This window comes from Archocentrus centrarchus, chromosome 13 (assembly GCF_007364275.1).
Source record: "Archocentrus centrarchus isolate MPI-CPG fArcCen1 chromosome 13, fArcCen1, whole genome shotgun sequence".
NCBI classification, from domain to species: domain Eukaryota; kingdom Metazoa; phylum Chordata; class Actinopteri; order Cichliformes; family Cichlidae; genus Archocentrus; species Archocentrus centrarchus.
The window spans coordinates 21,082,342-21,094,414 of NC_044358.1; the positions used below are offsets into that span (position 1 = coordinate 21,082,342).

The following is a 12,073-nucleotide window of genomic DNA, read 5'->3' on the forward strand; positions in this document are numbered from 1 at the left end:
CTATTACTTAAAAATCCATCAGTCGACCCAACTGTCTTAGATAATTATAGGCCAATCTCCAACCTTTCTCTTATCTAAAAATATCTTGAAAGTAGTTGTAAAACATCTAACTGGTCATGTGTAGAGGAATAGTTTATTTGAAGAGTTTCAGGTTTCGGACTTCATCACAGTACAGAAACAGCATTAGTGAAGGTTACAAATAATCTTCTTATGGCCTCTGACAGTGGACTCCTCTCTCCTGGTAGACCCTTGCTCATAGAGGGTCGCTTGATTGTTGGGTTTTCTCTGTATTACTGTACGGTCTTTACAATATAAAGCACCTTGAAGCAACAGTTTGTTGTGACTTGGTGCTACATAAATAAAAATAGAACTGAACTGAATATTAACAGTTAGCAACCAGCTAAAATAAGTCCCCAACTGCAAAGACTTGTTGAGACAAGTTGCGTGCATCACAGCATTGGGACTTAGACTGATTGAAATGTGTTGCCAATCTGTCATTAATTAGTCGGACAGTGTTCTTTTTCTTTTTTTTAGGAGACAGGTTGTCGCCCACCAGACGACCTGTGCATCATTTTGTGGTCTCCCATGAGCATGCAACACCCTCAACCTCTGGGTGAACAGATGGTTGCTGCAACTGTTTGCAATAAGCCAAAAGATTCAATGCAATCACCAGGCAACCACCAATTTTTCCCAGTTGCTAGGAAGTTGCTTTCCTGCTCTAGTGTGCCTGGGCTATTAGTTATATGGCTGTAGACTCAGGCTGCTAGAGGAACTCACATGGTGCACTGAGCATTTCTTCAGTCCCCTTTTCACTCTGTTGACTCCATGTTTATATTGCACATCATTAACTTTTTGCTACTCTCATGCATAGTTTGTGTTTGGTCCTGTTTGTTGTGTGTTGTCTCTGTCTATGCTCCTCTTACCTTTTATCTCTTTCCCCTTATCTCTCCAGTCATTCGCAGCAGAAGTCTGGAGAGCTCTTCCTGTTAAAAGAGAGTTCTTCCTCCCCAATGGTGCCACGTGCTTGCCTTCTGAATTCAATTAGTTTCATTCGATCTTAGTTGTATAATGCTGATTCACAACAAGTCTCAAATTGCTTTAGAAGTCCTTATTTTGTTGGTCTCACCTTAAAATATAAAACCTTGAGAATTAAGAAGAAGAAGAAGAAGAAGAAGAAGAAGAAGAAACAGCCTTTATTGTCCCACAGAGGGGAAATTTGGGTGTAACAGCAGCCGCAGTTATTATAAATATAAATAAAGATATAATAATTCACACTATTAAGAAAAGAATATATATAAAATCAACAAACAATATTAACCTTAATACTACTAATAATAATAATAACACTATATACAATGTACATGATGTGCCTGTGTGTTGAACCTTAACAGGCCGGACTATTTACAGTATATTATATATTGTCCTACATTGTGTAGGCTATTGTGGTTTTTGTTGGGAGCAGTGATGGTTATAAAGTCTTACAGCTGCTGGGAGGAAGGATCTGCGGTAACGCTCCTTTGTGCATTTAGGATGCAGCAGTCTGTCACTGAAGGAGCTCTCCAGCTCAGCAACAGTTTCATGCATGGGATGGGAGACCTTGTCCATCAGTGATGTTATTTTGGTCAGAGTCCTTCTGTCTCCCACCACCTGCGCTGAGTCGAGAGGACATCCTAGGACAGAGCTGGCTTTGTCCTTTATTGTGAGATTATTGTGAATTATTGTGAGACGGAACCATAGGCGAGTTTAGACCCATTTTAATCTGCGTTTCAGTATTATTTTCTGACACCGTTTTCTAATATTATACTGTATTTTGCTAGCTTGTCTATTGGAGATGGTTCAGGTTAGACTGCAAACAGGTTTTAATGTCCAGTATTTTAACAGTGCACTGGCACTTCCGCTGCAGGCTTGTCTTTATTCAGTAAGACCTGTGTTGTTCATGGCAGGAAGAAGGTGAAGAGGTCATTTCATGACACAAATCAGTGGTGCAAATTTAAAACCCACTTTCCCTGAAACTTTAGCAAGCAAAAGTGCAAACTATTTTGATAATACAGGGCCAATACTTAAAAAGTCTCTGCTTGTATATATTTGTTCTCTAAATAGTGTCAAAAACATTAGCTGACTTCAGCTGGTTCACTAGAGATTATTAGCTCATGTTAATTTTTATCCTGCTGGCATATCGGTAGTGGCTGATGTTCTGTATTATTTTAGCTTGTCAAAGCTTTTTATTCTGGTCAAATTGGGCTTCATTTTTTGTTTACAGTATATTTAAGGACAGTGAACTGAAATAGGAAAGCCCCCCAACTTACTGGAAATGGTTTGTGTGTGTGTGTGTGTGTTTGTGTGTGTGTGTGTGTGTGTGTGTGTGTGTGTGTGTGTGTGTGTGTGTGTTTGTTTGTGAGCAGATGGACAGATCGTGGAAAAAAAGCCATTCTTCACTCTTAGAACTGATGTACCTAATGCTCTGTGCTGGGGGGAGCGTTTGGGTTCAGTTTACTTCTTGTCCAGGTGCATTGACCATCAGTCTGATTATCTGGTGTCTGTTCTGAATAATGCTACGTTAATCCTTGATGATTTGGTGGACTGGCTCAGTGTGGTTAAGACACTGCTACAAATTGTTTGGAAACATGTATTTTGGAAAATTCTGATCATAATGACTGAGCCGTTGCCTAAGGGTTCACTCTAAAACAGGTGTAGAGGAATGGAATATACCAAAACTGATTATTCATTCTGAATTATTCTTAGAGACTATGAATTAGGTTGCTTTTGAAAGTAACACTGTAATATGTAACTAAAATGAATTGAGGTTTGCAGTGCTGAAAAGGTTTGAATACAGTATGTTTGTAAGCTGCATATACCATTATTAATTTTCTTAAAAAATAGTTTGTGGGATAAAACTCACAGTACTAAAGTAATTTATTAACTATTGTTATAGTATAAGTATATTAATTGCGGTGTATGTATGATTATATGACTAGGGGCTCAGCCCTCCTAAAGGTCTGATCCTAGAATCGCCCCTGGATGGAACTATAGAAATACATTTGAATTGAATTTAAATAATTAATCTTAAATTTGTATTTGCAAACAATGATTGATAGATTAAAGATACCCTGAATAATTTATGCAAAACCATTTTGTAATGCAAACAAAGTGAACAAGTGAAGGATTTAAAGAGCCGATCGAGGAAAAAGGAAAATGGCAGAAGAGTCGGCTAAAGATTTTTTTTTCCTCTGTGGTGAAATGTCCCTGAGGTCTGAATGAACTTGGATATTGTTATATCATGTTCCCTGTAAAATGTCTGATACTGGATACTGTGTGTGATCTGATGCCTTCTTCGGATTGCAATATTCTGAAAATGCTTTTTCTGAATGTGGTTTAATGAGAGGAAGAAGCCTTCATCTCGCTGCATGTCTCACGGAACGTGACAGCAGTGAGATATAAAAGGCTTTTCCTCGTGTCTGCACCGTCATCTGCTGCGTGTGCCTCTTGCGTGCAGATCTTATTAGTGGAAGTACTACAGTGTTTTGGCAGGGAGACGGCGGATGATGTGGAGAGTGAGGTGGACTCCACTGCCTTCGGCAAATACACGCTGGGTCCCACCAGGCTAGGATGATAATGGTAATCCGATGCAATTTGAATGGGTTATGCAATTTAGTAGGGTTCTACAAATTTATGCTTTTAGCCCTGAAGCGTGGATTAGGGTCGCTGTGGTTTGCTGACCCCTCCCACACGCACACAGGCTCAGTTGGTAGAAGAGGCCACTTCACATGTATCTAAAAATGCACAACACTGAATACTGTCATATTCTGCTGCAGAAAACTATCTTCCATTGTTGGAAATTCAGTTCTCCCCTCTATATAAAAAAGTGCATATGCATTATAACTACAGTATGAACAACTCTAAATTGGACTGCAACAGCTGGAGTGAAAGTAGCCCATCTTGAGTAGAGACTGAGGATGAGCTTAAGATAAAGATAAGATAGTGTTTATTTGTCACATGCACAGTTATACACAGTACAATGCACAGTGAAATGTATTTTGTACCTGCAACCTTATATACACACACATATAAATAAGAAGAATAAAAATAAAAAAAAGTAATTCACACTATACACTATACTCTATATACTATACACTATACACACTTTTTAAATTATAATATTTACACTGTGCAATAATGGTCCAGTTAGGGCTCAGAGTTGAGCAGACGGATGGCTTGTGGGTAAAAACTCTTCTTCAACCTTTCAGTCTTAGCCCTCAGGCAGCGGTAACGCCGGCCTGATGGGAGCAGGGAGAAGAGAGAGTGTCCAGGGTGGCTGGGCTGTTTTAGGATCTTCATGGCCCTCAGCCTGCACTGCTTGGTGTAAATGTCCTGCAGGTTGGGGAGGGTGGTTCTGATGGTCCGTTCAGCGAACGAACCACCCTTTTTAGGGCCATGAAGTCCTGCTTGGTGCAGTTTCCCATCCAGGTGGTGATGTTCCCACGCATGATGCTCTCGATGGTGCAGGTGTAAAAGTTCCTGAGCACCTTGAGTGGGAGCTTGAAGTCTCTCAGCCGCCTGAGGAGGTAGAGACGCTGTCTGGCCTTCTTCACAGTGATGTTTATGTGATGAGTCCAGGACAGGTCCTGTGAGATGGTCACTCCCAGGTATTTGAAGGTGTCCACTCTTTCCACCTCAGCACCACTGATGACAAGTGGATGGTAGTCCCTCTGCTGCTTCCTGCTGAAGTCCACGATCAGTTCCTTTGTTTTGCTGACGTTGAGCAGGAGGTGGTTCTCCTGGCACCAGTTCTCCAGGCGGGAGACCTCTCTCCTATAGGCTGTCTCCTCATTGTGAGAGATTAGTCCCACAACAGCAGTGTCGTCAGCAAACTTGATGATGACGTTGGACTCTGACGTGGCCTCGCAGTCATGGGTGTACAGTGAGTACAGCAGAGGGCTGAGCACACAGCCTTGGGGGGATCCAGTGTTGAGGGTGAGGGAGGATGAGGTGAGGTGACCCACTCGTACCACCTGTGGTCTGCTGGTCAGGAAGCTGTGAACCCACCTGCACAGGGATGGGCCCAGGCCCAGGTCCAGCAGCTTAGAGACCAGCCTGGAGGGAACTATGGTGTTGAATGCTGAGCTGTAATCTACAAACAGCACTCTCACATAGTTCCCCTTACCAGTGTCTATGTGTGAAAGGGTCTTGTGGAGGAGGAAGGATATGGCGTCATCTGTGGATCTGTCTGGCCGGTATGCAAACTGTAGTGGGTCGAGGGTGGTGGGCAGTGAGGAGGTGATGAATGTCTTGATGAGTCTCTCAAAACACTTCATCACCACAGAGGTGAGTGCTATGGGCCTGAAGTCATTGGGGCTGCTGGGGTGTGGTTTCTTTGGGACAGGGACTATGATGGACTTTTTAAAGCAGGTGGGAATCACACACAGTTTCAGTGAGAGGTTGAATATCACTGTAAACACAGGTGCCAGCTGGTCAGCGCAGGTCTTAAGGACACGTCCACTAATACCGTCTGGTCCAGCCGCTTTCCTGGTGTTTACACGTCTAAACGCCCTCCTCACGTCGCGCTCCGTCACAGTGAGTGTCTCCGCCCCTCCGGCCGGGAGCGCAGCGGGCTGTCGGCTTCCCGACTCAAAGCGCGCAAAGAAGATGTTGAGTTCATCAGCCAGAGAAGCGGCGGCACTCACCGGGGGTGTGTGTGGTGCTTTGTAGTCCGTGATGGTGCGTAGTCCCTGCCACAGTCCCCTGGAGTCAGACTGTTGTAGTTGCTGTTCCAGTCTGCGGCCGTGGCGATGTTTAGCCTCTTTCACCGCTCTGCGGACGTTGTATGATGCAACCTTGTAGTCCTCCATGTTCCCAGAGGCGAGGCCAGAGTTGTAGGCAACGGTGCGGGACCTCAGGGCGTCGCGGACAGATTTATCCACCCACGGCTTCTGGTTGGGAAAAGTCCTGATGGTCCTCCTAAGTGAAGTGTCTTCAACAACTTTCCCAATAAATCCCACAACAGTTTCCGTAAACTCCTCGATGTCTCCGCCCGCGCTGCTGCGAAACATGTCCCAGTCGGTTGAATCCAACGCACCCTGCAGAGCGGCCTCTGTTTGATCAGACCACCGTGTCACTTCTCTCACAGCAGGGGGTTCCTGCCTGAGCCGTTGTTTGTATTTCGGCATGAGAAGTACAGAGGTGTGGTCAGACTTCCCAAAAGGCGGAAGAGGCTTTGCTTTGTAGCCATCTTTGAATGGAGAATAGCAGTGGTCTAGGGTCCTCTCTCCTCTGGTGGGGCAGTCGATGTGTTGAATCAACTCCGGTATCAGCTTTTTCAAGTTTGCACTGTTAAAGTCCCCGGCTACGATGAGAGCTGCATCACGCTGGTTAGCCTGATAGGTGGAAATAGCCTCATGTAGCTCGGATAGTGCAGTGTTTGTGTCCGCCTGAGGTGGAATATAGACGGCGCTGAAGATGACCGAAGTAAACTCGCGGGGCAGGTAGTGGGGACGGCATTTCAGGGTTAGGAGCTCCAGGTTAGGTGAACATGATTGTTTCAGAAGGACAACATTCCTACTGTCACACCAGTTGTTATTAATCATTAGGCACACACCTCCTCCTCTTGATTTTCCAGACTCACTCGTTCTGTCCGTGCGATGAACACTGAAGAACTCCGACGGCTGTACGGCGTGGTCCGGTATGAGGGGAGTCAGCCATGTCTCCGTGAGACAGATGATGTTGCAGTCCCTTATGTCCCTCTGAAACTGTATCCTGGCCCTGAGTTCGTCCAGCTTGTTATCCAGTGACTGGACATTAGCCAACAGGATGCTCGGCAGTGGCGAGTGTACTTGAAGAAGCTTTCCCAAATAAAAGTGAAAACAGCTTTTAAATGTTGAACCCTGCTCTTGCATCAGTTTGCACACAGCAAACTAATTAACAATAGTCAACATATTTTGTGTGTGTGTGTGTGTGTGTGTGTGTGTGTGGGGGGGGGGTTTAAACCCCACAATGTGAAAGATGATGGTAAAAATCATGTAGGATGCAGTGTAGTTTTCTATTGTCTGCCAAAATGCTGCAGCAAAAGAAACCTGCCCTGTAAGTGGGATTGAGAGATTAATGCATTTACTTTGTATTTTGCATGTCCAAAATGCAACCTAATAAGGCAATGTAAGTTCAGAAACCGCTTTACATATAAGACACAATTAAAAAAACAGCACATGGCTATATATTTTTAAAGCTTAAAATAAATTAAAAGTAACCTAGAACTGTATTAAATGAATAAGTAGTAAAAAAAAAAAATGCATACACTATGCATCAATTTAAAAGAACCAAAGCCTTCTTAATGAAAACCGAATGATTAATGGGGGTTTGGAATAATTTGGAGTGAGATGAAAGGACACAGAGGACTATCATACTGGATGCAGCTATGTCTGTGGCAACTAACCTATTTCTGCAAGTCAAAATGCAGCTAATGAGGCAAACTTTGGTACAAGTTTAAATAAAATACACCACCTAGTGGTAACAACTGAGCCAAGCAAGTGATGGCCTTGCGATGCTCTGGAACTTGTACGTCTGAATACTTTTGTGAAATTTATTTAATAAATGAATATCTAAATTACCTACAGATCCACTGGTATTTATAATAAGTAAGACTACAGGCATACTGGCTGGTTGCCCTTTAATTCAAAGCTCATTGTCAGACAGTGTGCTACTTCATTGAAGATGTCACAGGACTAAGCAGCAGATATATTAGTAGCAGCACATTTAATATTGCTCTTTTCTGTTCAATTGTAGCAGTAAACTCCAAAATATCTGGGTCCAAATATAAGATTTGAATTTTCATTGTTTACATTAAAAACTAAATTTGCTCTAAATAAGAATAAATATGTAAAAAGGATTCATGTAAACCCCAGTAAAATGACAGAAACCCAAACAAACTGTTCAATAAATGAATTTAATTATTCAGGAAATAAATATGTTTTTGCCTCCAATGCACCTGTGCAGAGTTAGCCCCCTAATGAGCAATGCTGAAACTAGCTGCTGAACCCACTGTCATTGTGTACATCTGTGTGCTCTAAATAACATTTATGGAAATACCCAGTGACTTCGACAAGAACTCTGAACTATACTGAACAATTAACTCCTCGACATAAACTCCACCTCTTTATTTTCTTGTCCACAGATCGAAGGTTACGCAGAGAAAATTATAATTTTGCACTTGTGCCACATTTTCTCTGCCAGGATTGCTCACACTGAGTTATATGATTTTTTTTTAAGGAAGTGAAATTGTTTACACATATTTTTTAATGTATTTTATCTTGTATATTTTTAGACTTGTGCTGAAGTTTTAATAATTTAGGCGTGTCATCATCAGCCTAAAGCTACATGTACACATCACAGTGTGACAGTTTAGCTCTTGCCTTTATATAAAAGCTCTATTTTTACATATTCTGTCTGCGCCGTGTCTTCGCATGTGTCATGAATAATCTCCGTACAGTTATATGTTACATTAATGTCTTCCCAAAAAAAACAAACACACCAGACTTCATTTGGTTCAACTTTGCTTTGCTTTGCTGATTTATTCTAAACTCGTGGAAGACAAACTTTTCATAATTAGCACTCTGATTGTGCCTCTGATTTGAAATGCTTCCATCCTGACTCTTCATATGGAGTGTGCTACACCATCAAACAACCAAATGAAATATTAATTTCTCACATGCAACCCTCTCTTTTACAGCCCCCTCTTTCTGCCAGGTGCTACAGCAAAGATAAACCACTTGTGGTGCAGCTTCTTCATCCAAATTATACAGCTTTATTAACCGCACTCATCACGCTTTTATGTCAGCTGTACGTATATAGTCCAGCATTTTTTTTTTCCATTTGTAATTAAATGAATTCCTCCGGCCTGGCTTGCACTAAATGTAAAAATTAATTTAGATGACCATAATTTGTCTTTCCAACATTATTATGAAAGCTGAAAAGATATTAATAGGAGGATGCAATATGTGCAGCTTCTGTAGTTGCTTCATCTCTTATATTATACAGTAAGCCTTAACAAAAGTTTTGGAAATTGGACAATTTGAATTTTAATGTTTAAATCAAAGACAGAAACATCTCAATATTTAATCAAAATGACAGTTTACAATCTCGGTAGTAAGCAGAAGGATTTCCTCCAAAACACATTACATAATTAAACACTGCAGAGGACTCTACATTTGTACTATGTTAAAAAAAAAAATGTTACTCTTTCAGCAGTACTATGGTTGAGCATTGTAGACCATGAGTTTACTGTGTGTGGCTGTGGAGCATTTTGAATTAAAAGCCCTGTGTCATCACTATTACCGCGATGTGCACAGCGCTTTAATGGTTTTGTATTTTCAGCAGATTCCCTAAAACACAAAACTCATCCTCTGTGATTGGTTGTGGCTCAGCATGCTCCATTGTTCCGTCAGCCCGTTTGTTCGCTTGGTTTCCTAAGCACAAACAAAACTTTCCTGCCATCCTGGGCAATATTGGGCTCCTCAGTGCTTTGACAACCCGAATTATTGGAATCTCTGACTTTTTCTAAGGGGAAAAAAGAGGTATGTAATCAATGTGGAAATATATATGTATGTCAGTGACATGGTCTGTATTTTACATAGATGGAGAAAGAGTTTTTTTGCTGTTGAAATTCAGGTCAGTAGGTGAATCCTTGTTTCTCTTTAATTATATTTAAAACAGGGCAGAAAAGCCCACTTCAGATAAAATATTGAAACACGATGCCATGTTTTATGGATGCACCACAGAATCTAGATGGAATAAAATTCCTGAGCTCGTGTGCATCCTTTACTCACTGTTTACTGTGCCATGTTTGGTAGACTTGGGTATAATTTAACATAAATATCTGTGGCTTTGAAAAGGCACCGTGCTTTTAAAGACTGAGGCACCTCCTGCTGCGACACTGTGAGAGGTTAATGACTTGCCAGACTAAACTGGCTGCTTGTCCATGTCTTAGAAGATTTATATATATATATATATATATATATATATATATATATATATATATATATATATATATATATATATATATATATATATATATATATATATATATATATGTGTGTGTGTGTGTGTGTGTGTGTGTGTGTGTGTGTGTGTAATCAGATCTGTCTATAGCTCCAGTGTAATATTTGTGGCATCCTGCTGAATGTATTTGGATATTGTTTAATTCATACCCAGTGTCGATCCCCTCTGTAACAGGAAGTACTTGCTCTAATTGGTATAGCGGGGGCTCAGATGTGATGAGGCCCTGACCTGTTTTCTCTCTGCATGTCAGTCAGGTTTTTTTTGGCAGGATGTACAGCTTCATGGGAGGTGGGTTGTTCTGTGCCGGAGTTGGGAACATACTTCTCATTGTCTCCACGGCAACTGACTACTGGATGCAGTATCGTCACTCCAGCAATTACATGCACCAGGGCCTGTGGCGGTACTGTGTGCCTGGGAAATGCATGACACACACAGACAGTATTGGTAAGGATGGCTGCCTGTCTTACATTGCATGTGTACAGACAGACACAGTTAGTCCATAACCCTGATCAGCACTGGACTACTTCCTTTTGGGCTTCATGGGTGTGGAGGACCAAAACTTCCAAAATTATATTCCATCCATCCATCCCTCCATTCATTCATTCATTCATTCATTCATTCATTCATTCATTCATTCAGCCAGCCATTTTCTTGACTTAATGAATAAACTGATGTCACATTACATGCTATAAAAAATATTATAGACACATTTAGGAATACACTAATTGTAGTTTTGAATTAGCTTATTTATTTATTTTTGTAATAATCCCTTTATTTATTTATTTCCAGTTTGCCCCATGGCTACTTTTCTTTAGAGTTTATGGGTACTGAGGACAGAAACTTGAAGAAACTAAATAATTAAAATAATGACTGAATAAAAATATCACATTAAATTCCATAAAAATATTAAAAATACATATATGCATTAATTACTTTACTAAAATGAAGAATATTATATATTCATCTTTCAATTTGCTTATGTAATTATTTACCTTTGCAATTAATCATTTATAATTAAGTGTATTAAGAACTGTCTGTGGTTACCCTGCCTTTTTCATCAGCTGGGATAGGCACCTTAAGTTGGAGAAATGTTTAAAAAATGTATTAATGCGTGCATTATTTTTTAAATGTAAATTTATTTTTGTGTAGAACCTGTATGCGAGACTTCATTTTCTCTCTTACTTCATGAAAATTTTTTGGCAAGCACTAGATGGCAAGTTAGTGTCTCCTAGAGTACAAGCATGAATACAGGTGACACATAACTAGATTATAAATGCCACAAACAGAACATGTAACACAAAATAAACACATCTAAATTTTGTATTTAATAAGTTTGGTCTTTCCTGCTCTTAATCACAGCATACTGGGATGCCACCCGGGCCTTCATGATTCTTTCCCTGCTGGCTTGTTTTATTGGCATTGTGATTGGCGTCATGGCCTTCATCCACTACTCCTCCTTTGACGGGTTTGACAAGACATTTGCAGCTGGCATCCTCTTCTTTATCTCCTGTGAGCTCCTCACCTGTAGTCAAACACAAGCTTTCCTGTATATAATAATGATAATGAGATTTAGCTAATATTATGTTTTTGTTTAGGCTTCTTTGTGTTGCTGGCGATGGCTGTCTACACAGGGGTGACAGTGAACTACTATGGCAAACGCTATGGCAGCTGGCGATTCTCCTGGTCCTATATAATGGGCTGGGTGGCAGTGGTGCTCACATTCTTCTCAGGTTTGGATCTTATGACTGTTTTTATGTTGTTCAGGCTGCTTTTTTTTTTGTTTGTTTGTTTTTTTTACTATGCCATTTACATTACTCTCTTCCAGGTATCTTCTACATGTGCGCCTACCGGATGCATGAATGCCCAAGAAACTCTAACTCTCGCTGACCTGCCTAACACTTCAGCATACGTTCTCACACGTGTACCAGCACTGGTCCCTAATAGGTAGCCAAGAGGAACCAATATCCCCCCATGAACTTTCCAACATCTTCCTAAATACTCATGCATAAGTAAATTAAAGGATAAAAAA

The 12,073-nt window shown here is 40.9% G+C and overlaps 1 protein-coding gene across 3 annotated transcripts; it reads left to right on the plus strand.

Moving 5' to 3' along the window:
• The first annotated feature begins 9,415 nt into the window (after positions 1–9,415).
• On the plus strand, positions 9,416–12,061 carry lim2.3 (lens intrinsic membrane protein 2.3). 3 transcript variants are annotated; one of them, XM_030744034.1, is made up of 5 exons: positions 9,416–9,560; positions 10,295–10,488; positions 11,404–11,553; positions 11,640–11,774; positions 11,870–12,061. In XM_030744034.1, exons 2-5 carry the CDS (start codon positions 10,314–10,316, stop codon positions 11,929–11,931), a joined length of 522 nt encoding a protein of 173 aa, XP_030599894.1. In that variant the 5' UTR covers positions 9,416–9,560; positions 10,295–10,313; the 3' UTR covers positions 11,932–12,061. The 3 variants fall into 3 exon arrangements, with proteins under 3 accessions (XP_030599894.1, XP_030599895.1, XP_030599896.1); XM_030744035.1 differs by having other exon boundaries at positions 10,299–10,488; XM_030744036.1 differs by lacking the exon at positions 9,416–9,560 and adding an exon at positions 9,634–9,654 and having other exon boundaries at positions 10,299–10,488.
• Positions 12,062–12,073: the final 12 nt, after the last annotated feature.